Source organism: Salmo salar, chromosome ssa12, assembly GCF_905237065.1.
Source record: "Salmo salar chromosome ssa12, Ssal_v3.1, whole genome shotgun sequence".
In the NCBI taxonomy this organism is placed as follows: Eukaryota; Metazoa; Chordata; class Actinopteri; order Salmoniformes; family Salmonidae; genus Salmo; species Salmo salar.
Window position 1 is genome coordinate 71,781,022 of NC_059453.1, and position 22,926 is coordinate 71,803,947.

The 22,926-nt window shown below is 43.0% G+C and overlaps 1 protein-coding gene across 2 annotated transcripts in view; it reads left to right on the plus strand.

Moving 5' to 3' along the window:
- The window catches only part of LOC106565900 (immunoglobulin superfamily member 21), a 298,252-nt gene that overhangs the window by 266,617 nt on the left and 8,709 nt on the right, over positions 1–22,926 (plus strand). For both annotated transcript variants that reach the window (XM_014133564.2, XM_014133565.2), the window contains exons 5-6: positions 1,910–2,025; positions 18,429–18,924. In XM_014133564.2, coding sequence (XP_013989039.1) covers positions 1,910–2,025; positions 18,429–18,924 — 612 coding nt within the window. The remainder of the gene's footprint in view (positions 1–1,909; positions 2,026–18,428; positions 18,925–22,926) is intronic.

Here is a 22,926-nt window from a genome sequence, read left to right on the forward strand (position 1 = left end):
GTCTAGGAAACTTAGCTGCTATGGATTTTGCACATGCCACATCTTTTTACATGAATATTCTACCATGCAGTAGAGGATCCCAGTTTCATTCTGAAAATGGAAGGTGTGCTGAGGAATTGTGAAATGCAGAAAGAGGTTAACAAATACGTTAGAACTGATGAGATGGTGACATGAAGAAAATTCATGATACAAAGTGTGAATCCATAATGTTCCACAAATGGTGCAAGAAACACAGGAATGCAATGAAATAGAGTATGTAAGGCTTAACCAATATCACATCTAACAACTATCTTAATCCTTGAAATGATTAAACAAACTATTGTTGTGTTTTCAAATCATGGTTTATGCATGACAGGTCTTGCTTTTGTAATCATTTAAAATATTTCATCAAGGCTTACTTCAATATGTATGGCTCATCGTACGTATCACAAGGTTTTAGGCATCAACCATGAGGTTAGAATAGAGTCATGATAAACTTCCTGCTCTCAATTTAAAAAGTTGTCAGAGGCAGAGACTTGCCAAGTAGACTTGTGGCTCATCTCATTGAACAAAGCATGTTAATGACCAGTTTTTGTCAAATACCCTTCTGTAATACAATGCAGCCTTTTGCTTTGGTGAAGTCAATGGTGCTCTGGCAGTGGATAACAGTTTCGCTGCTGTACATTTAACGTAAGGCTCTGAGCTCTAGCCGTCTGGGCCTGTGATGCCTCTGAGAGCTAATCATGCCCGTTTCAGACAGACCTCTGTTAGACAGCTAATGGAGTGTTCTAAGGTTAATTTACAGCCATACGTCCCCATCAATAAGCAATTAAGAGGTGTGGAAACAAGAAGGCACTCAGGCCATCAGACATTTTCCCCCCTTCGTTTTAATCAATTAATCGCTTTGGCATGTCTGCTTGAAACCCCCCAAATAGATTTAGATATAAAAGTTACACATGAAACGGCTCTATTCCCAGGCCAGTATCGCTGATGTAGGATCTTTTTAAGCGTGTCTTATCAATTGAGAGATTCATGGTGGAACTCCCACTGGGCTCTCTTTTAACCCCCTCCCCTGGTTTCACACACTGTTTTTCTTTCCTATAAAGGCTCAGAGAAGCCAAACGGACCAGACGTATTCTGCTTCCTCAATGCCGGGTGTGAAGGCAAATTCACAGGAAATGTTTTATGTGATAATATAGCAGGCAGAATATCTAATGCCAGCCTTGAGGATGCAGCAACTGGGAAAGTCTGAAACATTCAGAGTAGCAAGGAAATGTAGATGTCTTACACTTGTTTCTATCTTTCATCCTCCTCCACTGATGTTGTCACTGCGACCACCATCTGCATTTTCATATTGTTCATACATTTATCAACTCACCCTCTTTCACACTCCTGGTCATCCACTCCTATATCTCCCTTGATTGGTTTATTATTGATCTACACATTCAGTGAGGGACCGCTATTTGAGGAATTTGCTTTCAAAAGACCAGAACTAGTGTAGTGTAACATGGATTGCATGTTAAGCATCTGAATTTATGTGAAGGGGCTATATTTCCTGTTCACTCAGCTTAACTCCCATTGCTCTTCTCTGCTGTAAAGTGGTGCTCACATGTTTTCCTATTTCTGTGACATGCTTGTAGGTTTCCCTTGAGAGAGCCAGGCAATAGGCTGCTAATACTGTATGATATGCATGAGCTCTGCTCCATATCTTTAACCAGCCCCATTAGACTGGCATGAAACCCAGGGGATCCTGAACACAGCATAGGGCCCTGGCCAACAGCCCTGCTTTATGACACAAACAATCCTGAGCACACAGTGTCAAGGATAATGAGTTTAACGTTTATAATAGTAGTATAATTAGACATTTTTAGTACACCTGTGTATTAGCTGTCATGTGTTGTTGCCTAACCTGTCCATTCTCTTTCCAAAGCTCCTCCAAACAACATCTCAGTTTCAGCAGAGAACTGTCCAGCTCCATTCAGCCGGTACCAGGCCCAGAACTTCACTCTACTGTGCACTGCAAAGGGAGGCAAACCTGCCCCTTCGGTGAGTCACACATTTATGCACTTGAACATGCTGTTCAGTGCATATACAGTGCAGTATATAGGACAAAACACGCTGTTAACAATATTATTGTACACATGAAAGGTTCCAGTCATGTGTAGCCCACTGCATGTATAAATAATCTATTCAATCATCCCCTTCTACAACTAGCCCACTGCTGTATTTTGTGGATAAAGACTTGTACATAATTGTTCATTGTTTTCTGAAAGGTATTGTTGAAAAGATAGGAGGTAAAGTACACTCAACAAAAATGTTAATGCAACAATTTCAAAGATTTTACTGAGTTACAGTTCATATAAGGAAATCAGTTAGTTGAAATGAATTTATTAGACCCTAATCTATGGATTTCCCATGAGTGGGAGTACAGATATGCATCTGTTGGTCACAGATACCTTTAAAAAAAAAGGCAGGGGGTCGTGGATCTGAAAACCAGTCGGTGTCTGGTATGACCACCATTTGCATCATGCAGCGTGACACATCTCCTTCACATAAAGTTTATCAGGCTGTTGATTGTGGCCTGTGGAATGTTGTCCCACTCCTCTTCAATGGCTGTGCGAAGTTGCTGGATATTGGCGGGAAATGGAACACGCTGTCGTTCACGTCCAAGCTATTATCATGCGGAAACATGAGGTGATGAGTGGCACGATAATAGCCCTCAGTATCTCGTCACGTTATCTCTGTGCATATTGCCATTGATAAAATGCAATTGTGTTCGTTGTCCATAGCTTATGCCTGCCTATACCATAACCCCACCGCCACCATGGGGCACTCGGTTCACAACATTGACATCAGCAAACCGCTCGCCCACACGATGCCATACACACTGTCTGCCATTTGCCAGGTACAGTTGAAACGGGGATTCATCCATGAAGAGCACACTTCTCCAGTGTGCAAGTGGCCATCGAAGGTGAGCATTTGCCCACTGAAGTCAGGTCAAGACCCTGGTGAGGATGATGAGCACGCAGATAAGCTTCCCTGAGACAGTTTGTGCAGAAATTCTTGATTTGTGCAAAGCCACAGTTTCATCAGATGTCTGGGTGGCTGGTCTCAGACAAAGAAGCCGAATGTGGAGGTCCTGGGCTGGCATGGTTACACGTGGTCTGTGGTTGTGAGGCCGGTTGGACGTACTGGCAAATTCTCTAAAGCGACATTGGAGGTGGATTATGGTAGAGAAATTAACATAAAAATCTCTGGCAACAGCTCTGGAGGACATTCCTGCAGTCAGCATGCCAATTGCACGCTCCTTCAAAACTTGAGACATCTGTGGCATTGTGTTGTGTGGCACAACTGCACATTTTAGAGTGTCCTTTTATTGTCCCCAGCACAAGGTGCACCTGTGTAATGATCATGCTGTTTAATCAGCTTCTTGATAAGTCACACCTGTCAGGTGGATGGATTATCTTGACGAAGGAGAAATGCTCACTTACAGGGATTTAAACACATTTCTGCACAACATTTGAGAGAAATAGGCTTTTTGTGCATATGGAAAATTTATGGGATGTTTTAGTTCAGCTCATGAAACATGGGACCAACACTTTACATGTTGCGTTTATATTTTTGTTCTGTGTAGTTGTAGAAGGGGATGATTGAAGAGATTATTTTCTATGGAATAGTTGACTTGTGAATCATAATTTATATAAATACACCAGGCAATATAATCATTATAGAGACTATTTAAAAAAAAATATCAAACATGGACATACGGGTAGACCGAGTTTGGATCATTAATCTTATCACAAAGTGACTAATTAGTAATGATTGTACCAGGAATTTCCATTAGACACCCTGCTATTCCCTAAACTTTTTGAGATAGCAGACAAGGTAGTAGAGATAGCTGAAGCCACATGCTTCTTTGTCTTCTGGCCTATGAGCCTACGAACACTGCTTGAGTGGCACCACTTGCTGTTCATCCCCACTGGGCCATTAATCATTTAATTATGAACCCAGTGAGAGGTGAATACAAGGTGAACATGATTTCCGTCTCTCAGGTACTGACTGACCACCTATATAAAGCCCCATGAGTGCGTTCCATGGCCTGCCTGGCACTTTGCTATAATGATCCCACAGCTGGTTTTAAGTCATTACAGTCCTGCTCTGCTGGACTTCTCTCCCAACCTTGAAGGAGGAAATGAGATAGATCTGAAAGACCATCTCTCCAAATATATGAATGCCTGTAGTCTTTCCATTAGACTCCCTGAGTAGCTCTGGTCATGCAGAGAATCAACTCATGCAGTGGGGTAGTCATTTGGTTTCAAAGATGGGTGTCAGTGGATCTGGTCAGGAGTTTTATGACTCATCAAATCACTGATGATTCTACGAGTGGATTTGGTCAGACTAATCTGTCTAAATACATATAAGGTAATATAGAGGGTACATGTTACATAAGGAGACAGATTGTGGTGACGGCCCTGCGATAGACTAGTGTCCTGTCCAGGGTTTGTACTTGTACATCAAGCTGCCTCACACCTGGGGCTTTCCCATCCGGACCCGATTTGCATGAATACATTTTAATATAGAGACCCGTTCCTAATGGATCCGAGGACAACTAGACACAATCTGAGCCGAGCAAGGGAAGCAGCAGAAAAGTAAATTCTATAAGCTACTTTATTAACCTCGAGGGACTGGAGGTAAAGAGAGGTGACGCTCTAGCAGGGACCGTGCTGTGTGTAGGCTTCTGTGAGTGTGAGACAGAACAGGGAACCAGGAGGAGGGCGAGACAAGAGATAGATAGCAACCTACCATGCCGACTTGCGCTATAGTAGAATAATAGCTGCCAAAACTAGATTATTTTTCATCCAATATGATTAGGTAGTACCTGTCTTGACTGCATCAAACCGAGAGAAGCTAGTTCAGCTAGCTAGGCTAATTGAGACTAACTGTGTAGGACTAGAAAGCGCATGTGTAACCGATGTGAAATGGCTAGTTAGTTAGCGGTGGTGCGCGCTAATAGCATTTCAATCAGTGACGTCACTCGCTCTGAGACTTGAAGTAGGGTTTCCCCTTGCGTTGCAAGGGCCGCGGCTTTTGTGGCGCGATGGGTAACGATGCTTCGTGAGGTGTCAGTTGTTGATGTGTGCAAGGGTCCCTGGTTCGAGCCCGGGTTGAGGCGAAGAGAGTGACGGAACCTACACTGTTGCACATGCAAACAACAACTTCATTCAGAATATAAGTAGCAGCCTACCTGTTGACTCTTGGTCGTTGTAGCCTATCCTTCTCCTTTAACTTTTAATTCCATAGTTGTTTTACCTTTCTGCTCTCCTTTGTAGCCGACGTGTTAAAAGCTCTGTGGCAAATATGACAATTATAGAAGACTATTGGATGATTGTCACAGCTGTTAGAATGAGCGGACCAAAATGGAGCGTCGGTTTCGTTCAACATACTTATTAGTTAGTGAAACTTAATGCAATAACAAAGATAAACTTACTTACAAAACAAACCGTGACGCAGGAGGAACAAACACACTCACAAAATATAATCACCAGCAAAACAGGAAGAGAAAAACCCCTACTTAAATATGATCTCTAATCAGAGGCAATGAGGATCAGCCGCCCCCAAACAAACCCAACATAGAAATAGAACTAAAACATAGAAATAGAAAACAGAACAACCTAAAACACCCACTGTCACGCCCTGCCCTACTCTACTATGGAAAATGACATCTTACTAGGATCAGGACGTGACAGTACACCCCCCCCCCAAAGGTGCAGACTCCAAGTTCAAACAAAAACCCAACAAAACAACCACAAAAACACAAAGGGAGGGTAGGGTGAGTGACTAATGTCTATGGCGGCGGTTCTGGTTCCGGGCGTAGTACCCCCACCGCCCACTGATCCCCCCGCTTCTGTATGTCCGGAGGAACCAGACCATGGATCATCGCCGGAGGCTTCGGACCGCCAACCGCCGCTGAAGGCTCTTGGCTGCAGACCGCTGCTGAGGGCTCTGGGCTGCAGACCGCCGCTGAGGCTCCGGACTAGGGATGCGCACTGGAGGTGCGACGCGTGGGACTGGCATAGGTGGCGCCAGACTGGTAACACGCACCTCAGGTCGAGTGCGGGGAGCAGGAACAGGACACCCCGGACTGGGCAGGCGCACTGGAGGCCTGATGCGTGGAGCTGGCATAGGAGGCGCCAGACTAGTAACACGCACCTCAGGGCGAGTGTGGGGAGCAGGCACAGGACGTACTGGGCTATGGAGGCGCACTGGAGGGAGAGTGCGAGGAGCAGGCACAGGACGTACTGGGCTATGGAGGCGCACTGGAGGGAGAGTGCGAGGAGCAAGAATCGGTCTCACCGGACTGGGGAGACGCACTAAGGATCGAGTGCTCACAGCAGGCACTGGCTGTACCGGGTTATGGGTGCGCATTGAAAGGAGAGTGTGAGAAGCAGGCACAGGACGTACTGGACAATGGATGCACACTGGAGGCCTGGAGCGTATGGCTTGCACAACCCGCCCTGGCTGGATGCTCACTTCAGCTCGACAACTGCAGGGTGCGGGCAAAGATCGCACCGGCCTGTGAATGCGCCCTGACGACACAGTGCGCATCACCGCACAACACGGTGCCTGCCCCGTCACTTGCTCCCCACAGTAAGCACGGGAAGTTGGCTCAGGACTCCACCCTGACTCTGCCCAACTCCCCGTGTGCCCCCCCCCCAAAAAAAATTGGGGGCTGCCTCTCGCACTTGTCTCTGGGTGGATATAGCGCCTCATAGTATCACCTCTCTGCCTTCGCTGCCTCATGTTCCTCCTTTGGTCGGCGATACTCCCCAGCCTGCCTCCAGGGTCCTTTCCCATCCAGGATTTCTTCCCAAGTCCATTTCTCCTGCTGCTCCATCCCACGCTGCTTGGTCCTTTGGTGGTGGGTGATTCTGTCACGGTTGTTTGAAGGAGCAGACCAAGATGCAGCGTCGTTTTCATTCCACATATTTATTAGTTAGTGAAAGTTAATGCAATAACAAAGATAAACGTACTGCCTAAACAACAAACCGTGACGCAGGAGGAACAAACACACTCACAAAATATAATCACCCACAAAACAGGAAGAGAAAAACCCCTACTTAAATATGATCTCTAATCAGAGGCAATGAGGATCAGCTGCCTCCAATTAGATATCAACCCCAAACAATCCCAACATAGAAATAGAACAACTAGAACTAAAACATAGAAATAGAAAACAGAACAACCAAAAACACCCACTGTCACGCCCTGCCCTACTCTACTATAGAAAATGACATCTTACTAGGGTCAGGACGTGACAATGATTCACAGAGAGTGGTCCGTTAAGGCTTGCTAGCTGTTCCGGTAGACTTCCAGTCATTACGCTAATGCTAGTTAGCAATGGCAGGCGAAATTACCTTCATAAAATTTCCTTCAAACTGCACGAAGAGACGTACAAATGGTGTCTATGAGTTAATCTGACTCTTGCTATTTAGAAAAAGGGCTTAATCGACAAAATCTTACTCTTAATGCATTTTGATATGGCCTAACAGAACCCCTAAAACCTCTTGAGGTCATTTTGACCATTCAATATCATTCAATAGCATGTTTTAACCTTTGAACTTTGATTCGTTTAACTGTTAGACTGTGTGAAATTAGACAAGAGGATTATGTAGTCCCATCTCAACTGTTCAACTGTTCTGCCTGCGGCTATGGAACCCTGACCTGTTCACTGGACGTGCTACCTGTCCCAGACCTGCTGTTTCCAACTCTCTAGTGACAGCAGGAGCGGTAGAGATACTCAATGATCAGTAATGAAAAGCCAACTGACATTTACTCCTGAGGTGCTGACCTGTTGCACCCTCGACAACTACTGTGATTATTATTATTTGACCATGCTGGTCATTTATGAACATTTGAACATCTTGGCCATGTTCTGTTATAATCTCCACCCGGCACAGCAAGGAGAGGACTGGCCACCCCTCATAGCCTGGTTCCTCTCTAGGTTTCTTCCTAGGTTTTGGCCTTTCTAGGGAGTTTTTCCTAGCCACCGTGCTTCTACACCAGCATTGCTTGCTGTTTGGGGTTTTAGGCTGGGTTTCTGTACAGCACTTTGAGATATCAGCTGATGGAAGAAGGGCTATATAAATAAATGTGATTTGATATAAACCAGCACAATCCTAGATCAGGGACTGAATACAAAAACACTTAGAGGTTCAAGCATTAAGAGGAAACATATCAATTCATGTTAGGTTAAGTGAGGTAACAAAAGAAGCAGCCTTTCTGGATGAAGATTGAGTGGTAGGAGTGGGCAGTTTAGAGTTATGATTAAGAAACTGGTTGACAAGGAGAGCTGTCTCCAAGGAAATGGAACAAGTAACTGTATATTTACATGAAGTACTAAATGAAAGTGTGTCTGTGTTTGTAACATGACCATGCTATGATTGTAAATATTAGAGGATACAGTACTTTTGTTGACTCCAGAATAAGTTGTAATGCCTCTGTGGAGAGCTAATCACCCTGCCAGAGTTGCCCAGTGCTGTAGGACTAAATCAAAACCCAGTAAACAAATTCTGACAGTGTTCACAGATGTATTTTATAACAGGAGTGCCTCTCGACTCCCCAATCCTGCACATTTCTCTTTTTCATCTCCTTGGAGATATACTGCTGTGGTCCTTAACCAGTGGAGGAAAACATTAATAAATAAAAAAGTTAAGTCAGAAGAAATCGTTTTGGGTTTATTTCAAGAGACACTCGCCAGCATAGTATATCCCATGTTTGCAGACTTTTTAGTTGCTTATTATGTGTACATTAGAAACGAATCATGGCAATATAATAGCCAAAAATATGGGACCTAACCTAAAATATGTATGCACCATACTACATAGTGCTTCATCAACCAGTAGTTTTTATTTGTAACATGTCATTAACCAAAGTATAGAGCATAATGGCATTGTATTCTCATTATGTCATTAATTGTTGTTATTTGAAGTTATGGTATTATGAAACCCCATTATTAGCTGTATCAGGAACTGCTCCAGCAGCACTACTGTATTGGCCTGGGTTTTGTGACTGCAACTTCAAACGCCATTCTGCCTTTTGATGAAACACATTTGCTCTTTGTCAATGCTGTTGCCTGGGAGCTTGTTACAAAACGAGCTGTTGTGGGCTCTGTTTGCTATTTTCCCAGTCTTAAATGCTTTTCTAAATCTTTATCAACTCATGTTCTGTGTTTATACATACACCATTTAACAGAGGTCAACAGTGTTTTGGTTACCATATAGACTTTCACATTGCAGCTTATGTGATCAGCCATCATTTGTTTCTGTGTGGGAGCTTTTTAGGTTAGCTTGTAAGTGTAATCAATGGCTGCTATGTCATATAAGAGCTGTGCACTGGGTTGTGAACATCCATTCCTTTCTTTCACCAGTTATTCACCAGAAAGATGAATTTGTGTGCTTTGAAGAGATTATACAAGCAACAAGAGTGTTGTTGTTTCGCTAGGTACTGTAAAAAGTGTATCATCTTCAATTTTAGATACTTTTAATGAGCCAATCATATAGCATTAATAGTTATCTTGTGACAGGCATTACAGCATGCTCAAAGCACAAGTAACTACTGATTGAAAAGAGGAAGGATAATGTCAGCTAATTATGAGAGATGATTAAGTCATGGCTACTATTGCTTAATCTCTCTCTTTTCTCTCTCTCTCTCTCTCTCTCTCTCTCTCTCTCTCTCTCTCTCTCTCTCTCTCTCTCTCTCTCTCTCTCTCTCTCTCTCTCTCTCTCTCTCTCTCTCTCACACACACTGTCACCATGTACATTACTGCCTTGTCCCTCTGATTGTATCAACATTAAGGTGTATTTGGGCCATTGGGGGAAGAGAAAGGGTTATTGTTACACTTCCAAATGAGCTTTGGAATTAAGGTGTTAGGGCGAAGGGGTTAAGGCTGGCAGTATCTGAAGTGCAGGTGCTTTTCATCACTGTCTATTCACAGGCGGATTGCAGAGCCTACCTCGTGCCGCACCAGCTTAATTTCGCTAACACCAAGGCATTGTGCTTGGGCGGGCGTTCAGAATTACATCTTTGTTTGTTTGTCGAAGCTCTCTCGAATCCGAATGAAGCTGGTGGTGTGTGCTCTGGCTCCATTGTCTGAACACATTGGACCCTGATGCATTTGGGGATGTAGAACAGAGGCGTGATTGATAATCACTTTATTCCACTATAAAGGACCATGCATAAAGACCACTGAAAACCACAAATAGCTTCTCATTACAACACAGCTACCACTGCCCACTGTCTAAATTACAGCCAGCAGCAAGACTCATATGCAGACACCAAAAGAAGTAGCCAGCCTAAAGACATCTCTATAACAATGGGGCTTTCATTGCCTCTAGTATGCTGATTAAAGTGGCAATAACAAAAGAATAAAAGCTAAGGGATGGGGCTGGAGAAATGTAAAGACTCTCAAATTCATAAACAGATGATAGTTTTGAGGCTATATAGTGTTTGTTTACATTTACTTTGTTTACAAACATTGGAGAAAAACAAGCTTATATTTTGAGTTCTGATGGGCTCATGAGGTATTTATAGGTTACAGTCTTCAATAATCAATGGGTACATATCATTATTTTAAGTCAAAATGGACATAGCAACTTCTGGTTGCCCCTTTAAGCCTAGTGAAAACGTGAGGATTAGGTATTTCTGGTAGGTGGATCAGTTTGACTATCAGGATGAATATCAGGATATCAATTTCAATTTCTTTTACCGAAAGTGTATTCACAAATTCAAAGGAAAATTCAATTGATCAGTGTATTTTTGTCATAATGTGAGAGAGGATTTCATAAAATGGAATCCATGAAATGTAACAAACGGTACTCTTCCCATTGTAAATTATGCATAGTAAACCAATACAATACTGACTAATTACTATTCAATGATTTAACCTACTTTTAAAGCTTTCTATCTTCCAGAAAGTACTGACTATCATGTATATACAGTGGGGTCTATATTCATTGGCACCCTTAATAAAGATAAGCAAAAAATACATGGATCTTCCAGCAAGAGAATAATCCCAAGCACTAATCAAAATCCACAAAGAAATGGTTATTTGACCACAAAATCAACATTTTGCAATGGCCATCTCAGTCTCCGGACTTGAACCCCATTGAAAACCTGTGGTTTGTTTTGAAGAGGGCAGTCCATAAGTGAAACGAAGGATATCAAGGATCTGGAAAGACTATGTATGCAGGAATGGTTTAAGAGCCTTCCTAATGTGTTCTCCAATCTCATAAAACATTTCAGAATGGCATTATCCTCGCAAGTGGAGGGTGCTAGACTATTGAAAACAGGGGTGCCAATAATTTTGACCCCAATCTTTTTTCAATAATTTTTTTTACAAAATCTCTTCCTCAGAATATAATGTAAAAAAATTAGCATACAATATAGCTCAGTATGTGTATATATTTTTGGCTCATCTTTATCAAGGATCCAATAATTCCGGACCCCACTGTATGTGTGAGTCCGGAATTATCTATATAATCCCAAATGATAATTGGATTATATAGACATCCACAATGATGCTCTCTCACTGGCACCTGAGGTCCAAATGATGCAACTCTTCCAGACCTTACACAAGATATCATTTTATTGGTTTGAATAACATGCAATGATTCTTTGAGTACAAAACAACCTCAAAGCAACAGTTTTCTTCGTCAAAATGTATTTCTAAAGAAAACAGTAAATAAATAAATTGAATGCACAGAAGAGTTGTATGAATCCTTCTGACTTACAATTGGTACAGCACTCACTTCATTGTTTGGGAAAGTAGGAGAGATAGTGCCCCACACTGGTCAGCAGTGCATACAACAGATGGGACTGCACCAAATGTGCCACTGCTTCTGCAAATCTTGAGATGTTTTTCTAAATAGGAAGGACACATCCTAGAGCTTGATTTTGTTATATGTTCTGGATAAAAGCAAGGTGCTTTGTGGATTCAAGCTTTTTCAAATCTCAAGGCAGCCATTCATCCTGGACTCCCTGGACAGACGGTTGGTATTTTACGTAAACCTCCAATCATTTTGATATGTTACATTTGGTATGGTTACTAAAGACCGAAGGTTACGTAGCCCTTTCCACTCACAGCCCTTGTCATCCCATATACAGGTTGAAAATCATACAAGAAAACTGTGCACTTCATATTTCCTTATTTGAAAACTCATGTAATTTACAGTATTAACGTTTATGATTGCGATGTTTGATCCACAGTTACAAGGATGACATGCGTTATACCCTGGATTATCCTGAACAGAATTACCTATGTTTTTTGCTGCGGAACAAGCACTTAAATGCACTCATGACTCCATTCTATGCCCAGCAAAATTACAATCTGTTTGTCTGATGTGCCTTTTGAAAGTCTAACCATGTAAGATCATATTTTCTATCTTATCTAGCCATGTTGGGAATAAAATACGTTTTCGAGTGATGCCCACCTGACCCAGATTGTGATTTCTAATGGTACGTTTACAGTAATTGTGTGATGGTGGGGACGCAGGGCTGTGTTCCAAACAAAAACCTATACACGTGCTTGCTTCAGTTCCTCAAAAAAATCACCTAATAGTTGAAGTCTTTCCTTGAGTCATAAAAGTGCATTGAAATTACTTAGGAACTGTGCACTGTTTGGAGAGATGTGTAGCCACCAATAGACAGCAGGTAGTCTTATTTTGCACGTTATATTCCAAAATGTTAATGAATATTGTTATTATGTTAGTGAATGTATCCAGAGTATTTTCAGATTTCATTAGTGACAAATGCTGTGAAAAGTACAGTGAATGTAAAATGCACATCAAATCAACACTGTAGTGTTTGGAATCAGTCTTGTGTCAGGTGAACTGTTGTGTCCTAACCTTTGGTCTGATAATTTCCCTATAATCTCCAAAGTGTTCTCTTTAAATTGCTACCATGGTCATGCATATGCTTTTTATAGTTATTTTGTTAGAAACATTCCAGGCTGGCTTTTATGTAAATTATCCTATTCTTTGTCGTTAGTTCTCCTAAGCACCACCATAAATTCTCCCCATAATTCTCATTTGTCGTTAAGACCCAACAAACAACCATGTCTCATGGAAAGACATATATACTATACATTCTCCAAGATGTATGAAAATTTACATCATGCAATTGTTCAACCTGGTAAGACATTCATAATGTAATCTAACGTAACGTAATGTATCATACTAAATGGAGGAGAAAATATTTACGTACCAAATCTTACGAATTGCCTTGAGGCCAGGTTGAGCCATTCCATCACCAGTTACATAAGACAAAACACACACATTAATGCTTCAAGTTCATGACACTATCCTGTTTCTCCACATTTCTTAACAAATTGTGTTTTTATACACAATTCTATAGTACCCAAACAAAAGTATTCTTTATTGTGAAGGTAGGTAATAGGTAGTGGTGGGAGTAAGTACAATGATTAGTTGGTACAGTGATTAGTTGAGAGTTAATAGAGGGAGTCAGTTTTGGAGGCGTTGAGGTCAATACATGTCAGAACATACAGCACTCTTGATCTTCCTTGATGACTGTAAATTTCAGGTATACAAGTGAGGGATCTTAATTTGATCGGCCTGTTGCTGAAAGACATTTCCTGCACAGCAGGAAATACAAACTTCAAATCAAATCAAATTGCTTTGTCACACGCACCAAATACAACAGGTGTAGACCTTACAGTGAAATGTTTACTTGCAAGCCCTTAACCGATGCAGTTTTAAGAAAATACATAAAAAATAAAAATTAAGAAAAAAGAAAGATAAGAAAAACAAATAATTAAGAGCAGCAGTGAATAACAATAGCGGGGCTATATACAGGGGGTACCGGTACAGAGTCAATGTGTCAATGTGCGGGGGCACCGGTGTCGAGGTAATTGAGATAATTATGTACATGCATGTAAGGTTGTTAAAGTGGCTATGCATAGATAATAACAGAGAGTAGTAGCAGTGTGGTGGGTGGGTGGGGGGGGGTGCAAATAGTCTGGGTAGCCATTTGATTAGCTGTTCAGGAGTCTTACGGCTTGGGGATAGAAGCTGTTTAGAAGCCTCTTGGACCTAGACTAGGCGCTCCAGTACCGCTTGCCGTGTGGTAGCAGAGAGAGCAGTCTATGACTAGGGTGGCTGGAGTCTTTGACAATTTTTAGGGCCTTCCTCTGACACCGCCTGGTATAGAGGTCCTGGATGGCAGGAAGCTTGGCCCCGGTGATGTACTGGGCCGTACGTACTACCCTCTGTAGTGCCTCGCGGTCGGAGGCCGAGCAGTTGCCATACCAGCCAGTGATGCAACCCGTCAGGATGCTCTCGATGGTGCAGCTGTAAAAAATGTTGAGGATCTGAGGACCCATGCCAAATCTTTTCAGTCTCCTGAGGGGGAATAGGTTTTGTCGTGCCCTCTTCACGACTGTCTTGGTGTGCTTGGACCATGTTCGTTTTTTGTTGATGTGGACACCAAGGAACTTGAAGCTCTCAACCTGCTCCACTACAGCCCCGTCAATGAGAATAGGGCCGTGCTCGGTCCTCTTTTTCCTGTAGTCCACAATCATCTCCTTTGTCTTGATCACGTTGAGGGAGAGGTTGTTGTCCTTGCACCACATGGTCAGGTCTCTGACCTTCTCACCGGTTGCCTGGTACGGCAATTGCTCGGCCTCCGAACGCAAGGCACTACAGAGGGTAGTTCTTACGGCCCAGTACATCACTGGGGCTAAACTGCCTGCCATCCAGGACCTCTACACCAGGCGGTGTCAGAGGAAGGCCCTAAAAATTGTCAAAGACCCCAGACACCCCAGTCATAGACTGTTCTCTCTACTACCGCATGGAAAGCGGTACCGGAGTGCCAAGTCTAGGACAAAAAGGCTTCTCAACAGTTTTTACCCCCAAGCCATAAGACTCCTGAACAGGTAATCAATTGGCTACCCGGACTATTTGTATTGTGTACCCCCCCAACCCCTCTTTTACGCTGCTGCTACTCTCTGTTTATCATATATGCATAGTCACTTTAACTATACATTCATGTACATACTACCTCAATTGGACCGTCCAACCAGTGCTCCCACACATTGGCTAACCGGGTTATCTGCATTGTGTCCCGCCACCCACCACCTGCCAACCCCTCTTTACGCTACTGTTACTCTCTGTTCATCATATATGCATAGTCACTTTAACCATATCTACATGTACATACTACCTCAATCACACTGACTAACCGGTGTCTGTATGTAACCTCGCTACTTTTATAGCCTCGCTACTGTTATTTTTCACAGTTTTTTTACTGTTGTTTTTTTTCTTTACTTACCTGTTGTTCACCTAATACCTTTTTTGCACTATTGGTTAGAGACTGTAAGTAAGCATTTCACTGTAAGGTCTACACCTGTTGTATTCAGCGCACGTGACAAATAAACTTTGATTTGATTTGATTAGTCCTGTATTGACTCTTTGCCTGTTTGATGGTTCGTCGGAGGGCATAGCAGGATTTCTTATAAGCTTCCGGGTTAGAGTCCCACTCCTTGAAAGCGGCAGCTCTACCCTTTAGCTCAGTGCGAATGTTGCCTGTAATCCGTGGCTTCTGGTTGGGGTATGTACTGTACGTACAGTCACTGTGGGGACGACGTCCTCGATTAACTTATTGATAAAGCCAGTGACTGATGTGGTGTACTCCTCAATGCCATCGGAAGAATCCCAGAACATATTCCAGTCTGTGCTAACAAAACAGTCCTGTAGTTTAGCATCTGCTTCATCTGATGACTTTTTTTATAGATCGAGTCACTGGTGCTTCCTGCTTAAATTTTGCTTGTAAACAGGAATCAGGAGGATAGAGTTATGGTCAGATTTGCCAAATGGAGGGCGAGGGAGAGCTTTGTACGTGTCTCTGTGAGTGGAATAGAGGTGGTCTGGAATTTGTTTACCTCTGGTTGCCCATTTAACATGTTGATAGAAATTCGGTAAAACTGATTTAAGTTTCCCTGCGTTAAAGTCACCCGCCACTAGGAACGCCACCTGTGGATGAGCGTTTTCCTGTTTGCTTAAGGCGGAATACAGCTCATTGAGTGCGGTTTTAGTTCCAACCTCGCTCTGTGGTGGTATATAGACAGCTACGCAAAAAAACGGATAAACTCTCTGGGTAAAAAGTGAGGTCTGCAGCTTATCATAAGATACTCCACCTCAGGCGAGCAAAACTTTGAGACTTCCTTAGATATCGTACACCAACTGTTGTTTACATAAATACATTGGCCCCCGCCCCGTGTTTTACAAGATGGAGCTGTTCAGTCTTGCCTATAGAGTGTATAACCTGCCAGCGCTATGTTCTTAATGTCGTCGTTCATCCACGACTCGGTGAAGCATAAAATATTAGTTTTTAATTTCCCGTTGGTAGGATTTACGTGCTTTCAGTTCGTCCTATTTATTTTCTAGCGATTGAACATTACCTAGCAGAACGGAGGGCAAAGGCAGATTAGCCACTCGTCGCCTGGTCCTCACAAGGCACCCTGATCTTTTGCCTCGGAATCGCCATTTCCTTCTCCAGCAAATCACGGGGATCGGGGCCTGGTCGGGTGTCAACAGTATATCCCTCGCGTCCAACTCATTGAAGAAAAACTCTTCGTCCAGAAATAGGAATACATGTTGTAGTGTACTCAAGGTTGAAAAAGTATTCTAAAGTTTGTCCTTTCCACTTTAAAATGTCAGTCTTGATTTGCCCTAACAAAACATGTATCAACCCCTACAAAAAATCTCTAATTATAATTGAAATGTCCTTATGCTTCAAGATTGTTTTCCTGCTGGCTGTGAAAAACAGGTCAAATTAAGATCCTACTTCTGCAGGCCTACACAGTACATAGGAAGTCAACATAGCACTGATCAGTTGATTTATAGTTAAGGCTCTCAACACAGAAAACTATATTTGTGTGACTGCTGTATACAATATACACTGTAGTACTACTGTATTATCATGTTACTAGCAGGGATACATGCACCATATGGAGGAGTCATTTAAATCCCTTGTTCATTGTTCAATCAATAGCTATGTACTGTACTGTCTATGATGTGCTGTAGCTGAAAGCCTATAAACCTGAAAGTGTTGTGTTCATGTTAGGAGGAGTGCTGGTCATCTGTTCTCTCCCTATTGGTATCTGTTCATATGGAGCCATAGAGAATCAGCCCCCAGGAGCATGGCCTTACGTCACACTTGTTTACACTCATTACTGCTATTTACCCAGCAGAGTGAACAGCCCCTGAGGTGGCATCAAATCAAAGCATGCCTCAACGATCTCTTTTTACAGAAAAGCCAAACAATGGCGTGAAATGTACTATATTAGGCTAACAATACTTTTGCAAATTGATTCCAAATGTCCAAAGGTCCCCTAACGGACTGCGAGTCACATTTTTGTCTTCGAATAAATAAAGAAAAGAGAACATCTAAAATCACAGTATGAGTAGGGAGCTTCACAACTAGCAATGCCACGGGCACTTGTGCTGCATCCTGATGTTAAAGCTAATATCTGGAGGTTATGTGTTGAAATGGGAGTCACCCCTTGAATTCCCTGTCAAGATATTTACCAACCAGGGATCTTAAATGCCCCCATGAAATAGTGAGGAAACTCCTGTAATATCACAGAAAAGCCCGGCTGAACACCAGCACCGAGCAAAGCTCTGACACATCTCCTCTTCAGCAGCTCACTGGTGACTGAGTACCTACAGCCCATTATCACCACTTGAAGCTGTAATAAGAATACTAGAAGGGATATAATTCAACCCAAATCTCTCCTATTCTTTTCCCTTTTTTGTCTCTCTCCATCTCTTTCTCTCTTTCTCTCTCTTTCTCTCTCTCTCTCTTTCTCTCTCTCTCCCTCTCTCTCTCCCTTTCTCTTTCCCTCTCTCTCTCCCTTTCTCTTTCCCTCTCTCTCTCTCTTTTCCCTTTTTTTTCTCTCTCTCTCTCTCTCTCTCTCTCCCTTTCTATTTCTCTCTCCCTCTTCTCTCTCTCTCTCTCTCTCTCTCTCTCTCTCTCTCTCCCTTTCTATTTTTCTCTCTCTCTCTCCCTTTCTATTTTCTCTCTCTCTCTCCCTCTTTATTTCTCTCTCCCTCTCTTTCTCTCTCTCTCTCTCTCTCTCTCTCTCCCTTTCTATTTCTCTCTCCCTCTCTTTCTCTCTCTCTCTCTCTCTCTCTCTCTCCCTTTCTATTTCTCTCTCTCTCTCTCCCTTTCTATTTCTCTCTCTTTCTCTCTCTCTCCCCTTTTTCTCTCTCTTTCCCCTTTTTTCTCTTTCTCTCTCTCTTTCTCTCTCTTTCCCTTTGTTGTCTCTCTCTCTTTCTCTCCTCTTGTCTCTCTCTTTCTTTCTTTTTGTCTCTCTCTCTCTCTCTCTCTCTCTCTCTCTCTCTCTCTCTCTCTCTCTCTCTCTCTCTCTCTCTCAGGTGTACTTTAAGCGAGATGGAGAGTTGATAGAGGTGATTTCCTACATCCACCCCTCAGCTGTTGCAGAGGACGGCGGTGGCTCAGCGGGGGTGCGGGGTGCCAGGCCGCTCATCAGCAGGGACCTGGACGACACCAAGCTGCAGAGGTCCCTTTCCTTGTTGGATCCAGAGGGCCGACCAGCCCGCCTGTTCACCGAGAGCCCTGAGCGTGGTCGTAACCCGGGCCAGCACACCCAGAGCCAGCAGCAGCAGCCCAGCCCTGCCACAGAGGTCATTCCAGAGACTGTGGTGAGCCGGGAGTTCCCCCGTTGGGTGCAGAGCACTGACCCACTCTACTACTTCAGCCACACCCACATCCCCCAGAGTGATGGCTCTGTGCTGGTGCAGGCCAGACTCACCTGGACCCTTAACCCCCAACTGGACAATGATGCCATGTTCAGCTGTGAGGTCAAGCACCCAGCACTCTCCATGCCCATGCAGACAGAGGTCACACTGGGTGAGTACAACACAGACATACCCCTCCCCTAACTCACTCCTCTCCCCTTCTCTCCTTGTTTCCCCGATGTCTTACTCAATCTATGCTTTTCTCAAGCCTCCTTATGTCTCCCTCGCAAATCTACTCCGAACAACACAGATTTCCATTTGATGCTTAATTGTGTTACAGCTGAGCAGATTGCGAGTTTAGAGTGAAATGCAAAACTCAGTAGTGACTGACGGTGCAATTCATTGAGTTGTCTGTTGCTAGATTGAGTTAACTCACAACCATTATTGAAAAAGTCAACCTGAATAAGGGAAGCCAAATGAGAATTTAAACACAACCAGCCACGTGATGTCGATGTAGAGGCGACTCTGTGTACCCCCACATCTGACACAAATCATTCCATCCCATATTCTCTAAATATGATGACATCATCTCAACAAATGTCCTGTATTGGAGGAGGTTTCTTTACTTTCATTTAAATTGTTTCAAGGATAAACGAGGGAATGTAACTGTGGGATTATTTGTTTGTAGTTGATTCCACAAATAATCAAAGTGAAGACAATATACACTGAGTATACCAAACATTAGGAACACCTCCCTAATATGGAGTTGCACCCCCCCTTTTGCCCTCAGAACAGCCTCAATTCGTCGAGGCATGGACTCTACAAGGTGTCAAACGCGTTCCACAGGGATGCTGGCCAATGTTGACTCCAATGCTTCCCACAGTTGTGTCAAATTGTCTGGATGTTCTTTGGGTGGTGGACCATTCTTGATACACACGGGAAACTGTTGAGTGTGAAAAACCCAGCAGCGTTGCACTTCTTGACTCAAACTGGTGAGCCTGGCGCTTGCTACCATATTCAAAGGCACTTACATTTTTTATCTTGTCAATTCACCCTCTGAATGGCACATTTTACATCTTACATTTACGTCATTTAGCAGACGCTCTTATCCAGAGCGACTTACAAATTGGTGCATTCACCTATGATATCCAGCGGAACAACCACTTTACAATAGTACATCTATATCTTTTGGGGGGGGGGTTAGAAGGATACAATACACAATCCATGTCTCAAGGCTTAACATTCCTTCTCCTCCTGCTAGTGTCCCTTTCTCACCGTGTTGTATTGATACACATGGGGGCTGCACTAGTTGCTCGCCCTTTAGCTTTTCATAGTGTTTCTGTGGTTAGAGCAACAACAACAGCGGAGCGGGAAAAATACTCAACCTACATGGAAGGACCAGTGTTTAGGGCCTTCCATGGCTGGCAAGTGGCTATGTGCCAGAGAAAGAGCCAGCTTAATGCTTAAGAGCCTGCATAGTGCAAATAATAAATGTTTAACCTGTTTATATTTTTACTGTCATATATTAACGCTCCAATGCCAAGCAGGAATATAACACATAGGAATAAGAACATTATCATGAAAAGATTAATAAGGATCTACTGATGTAGGATCTTAATTTGACCGCCCTGTTGCAGGATAACTTTCCTGCTATGCCTGAATTTAAAAACTTGTAGTGTATTTGATGTTTAAAAAGGCTTCTGAAGTTTGTAATTTCCAGACTTCATTTTCACTTAAGAAAAATGTCAACCCCTACAAAAATGTCAATTTTAATCAATATAATTCAAATGTCCTGTTTCTACAGGATTATTTTTCTGCTGTCGCAAACTGGTTCAAATTAAGATGCTACACCTGTATTATCTGTCTTCTCAAGACAAATAGCTGGAGTGATGATTGAAACAGCCTCCTCTTTACCATTGTTACATGTTGATGGTAAAAAATTCTCGGCCCAGAGGGATGTAGGCCCAGAGAAAGCCTTGCTAACTGTCAACGCCTTTCATATTTTCACAAGGCTTTTTCTATGCTGCAATTCAAGCCATTCAATTATCAGTAGCTTTGTTATTTAAAGAGATGGAAAGAGCTTCTCCAGATATTCCTCCTCAACACCCTGAGAATAGAGAACAGAAAATGTGCATTAGTTGATTTTAATTGGAGCACACTTGAAATTCATAGCATTCATAAACCTGCTTGGAGCAGATTCAAACTGGAGTGGTATGAGTGAGAGCTCTTGGGGTAGGCTATGCAACAATAGACAGTACAGGTGTTGAGGTAGCAAATGTATGTCACCACTTCAAAACATTATTTCTTAGATCCTTATATCCTGGTAGAATGTGATCATCTAAAATGGGACACATTTTAAATCCATCCCTCAGATTGGGCAGAACTCGGTCTTCTGATTATACAGTTAAAGCCAGCTAATTGCTCCTGGGACATGTCACCCACTCCCTTTCCTTGGCCATGGCTTTCCAAGGTGTATTTGGTCAGTCTTTGCACTGCCCATAAGTAATAAATATTTCACAGATTTAATATTGCCACATGAGACAGAGCGACAATCTGACAACCGACCAATGTTGTATTACATTTCATGAATATTCACAAGCTGCTCCGTGCTCGCCTTACAAATGGATTTGGGCTGGGGTCTTGGGAGCCTCTCAGAATGAGCAACACCTCTGTGGGTTTCTCACCTGGGCCTCTCCATTCCAGAATTTATGAACTCAGCACATCTGAATAATTAAAAGTACTCTTTTTATTTGCATGGTCTATTATTTAGCAGCATGAAAAGACTGGAGGAATTATAATTTCATATACAGTGCTGAGAAATGATCCACGGCTGCATACACCAGTCATTTCCTCGCCAGACTGATAATCAGAGAGCAGATGCTCTGTGTGTTGGTCTGTGCAGTGTGTGTGTGTGTGTGTGTGCATGCGTGCATCTTTGCGTGTGTGTGTCTCTATATTCACCTGCGTCTCATCTCCATATTTATCCCACTTTCATCTTGCTGTTGTATGAAGTCCAATCCAGGCTGCGGGTTGGATGTGTGCATTGAATTATACAGTGTTGGATTGATGATGACGCAATTATCCTACAGTCACCCCTTTTAAATTGTTGGTTCTGTCTTCGCTCTCTCTACCACACAGTCAAACCACTCAACCAGCCAATACTGCAGGTTCTCTGTCTATTTTGGAGTTCTCTGCAGTCATCCAAATCTGTATAGTCAGAGGCCAGGCCTGCTGATGTTTGGCTGGATCACAAAGCCCACCTGATGCAGCGAGCGCTGTTGTTTACTGAGGGCACTGTGTGTGCACTGACCCATCCCACAGTGCTAACAGTTCCATGCTGTAAAGTGAGGAGGTTGGGTTGCTGGCCGACGTCTTGGGAGACCAGGACTTATTTCCTTGTGAGGCCCTCCTGGGTGCCGCAGTATGTCAGTCACATTGCATGCTGTCCTAATCAAAAGTGATGACGTGGGACACCAACTGTCGTTGTTGGAGTGGATCCCAGAAATCAGCCATCATCCTCTTGGTGGTGCCAGCAAGCACTGTGACGCCATGAAACCAATACTGAAAATACCCTTCAGACGGAAAGTGGGAGGTGGGAAGCAGGCAGCGTGGCAATCACACTCCCATGATAACTGGCAAAGTGACATCTTCATCATGGACTTGAGACCACTTAAAGCAAAATACTGTTATTTTGATGTGTATGATGAGCTTGGTTCAATGTCATATCTTTAATTTATGCGGCGATGATTGATATGGCTACTTTAGGCCTAACACAATAGAGGTGCTCGACTATAGTTCTGCCCAGTTCCTTCAGATATATTATTCTTACACATTTAGCTAGCCCAAGATTCATTCCCCCATTTCATTTCAACGTAGTAACTGTAGTGAGTCACTGTTGTCATTGTGTTGACAAGCTCTTAATCTCTCATGTGTATCGCTAGTCTTGCGTCTGTCTCCCCACTCCGTGCTCTACATCGTGATGCCTCCATCTGATTCATGTCTCTGGAAGAGAGCAACAGAAAGAGAAGGATGGAGATCCTGTTATCTAAAAGGGTCCCCTGACTTGATATATGTGTGCAATGCATATTTCCAATACCCATTTCAAATGTGACAGAGGAACTCTTATTCCATTAGCCAGATGCAGGGTAAGATTCAGTAACTTCCCAAGAAAAGA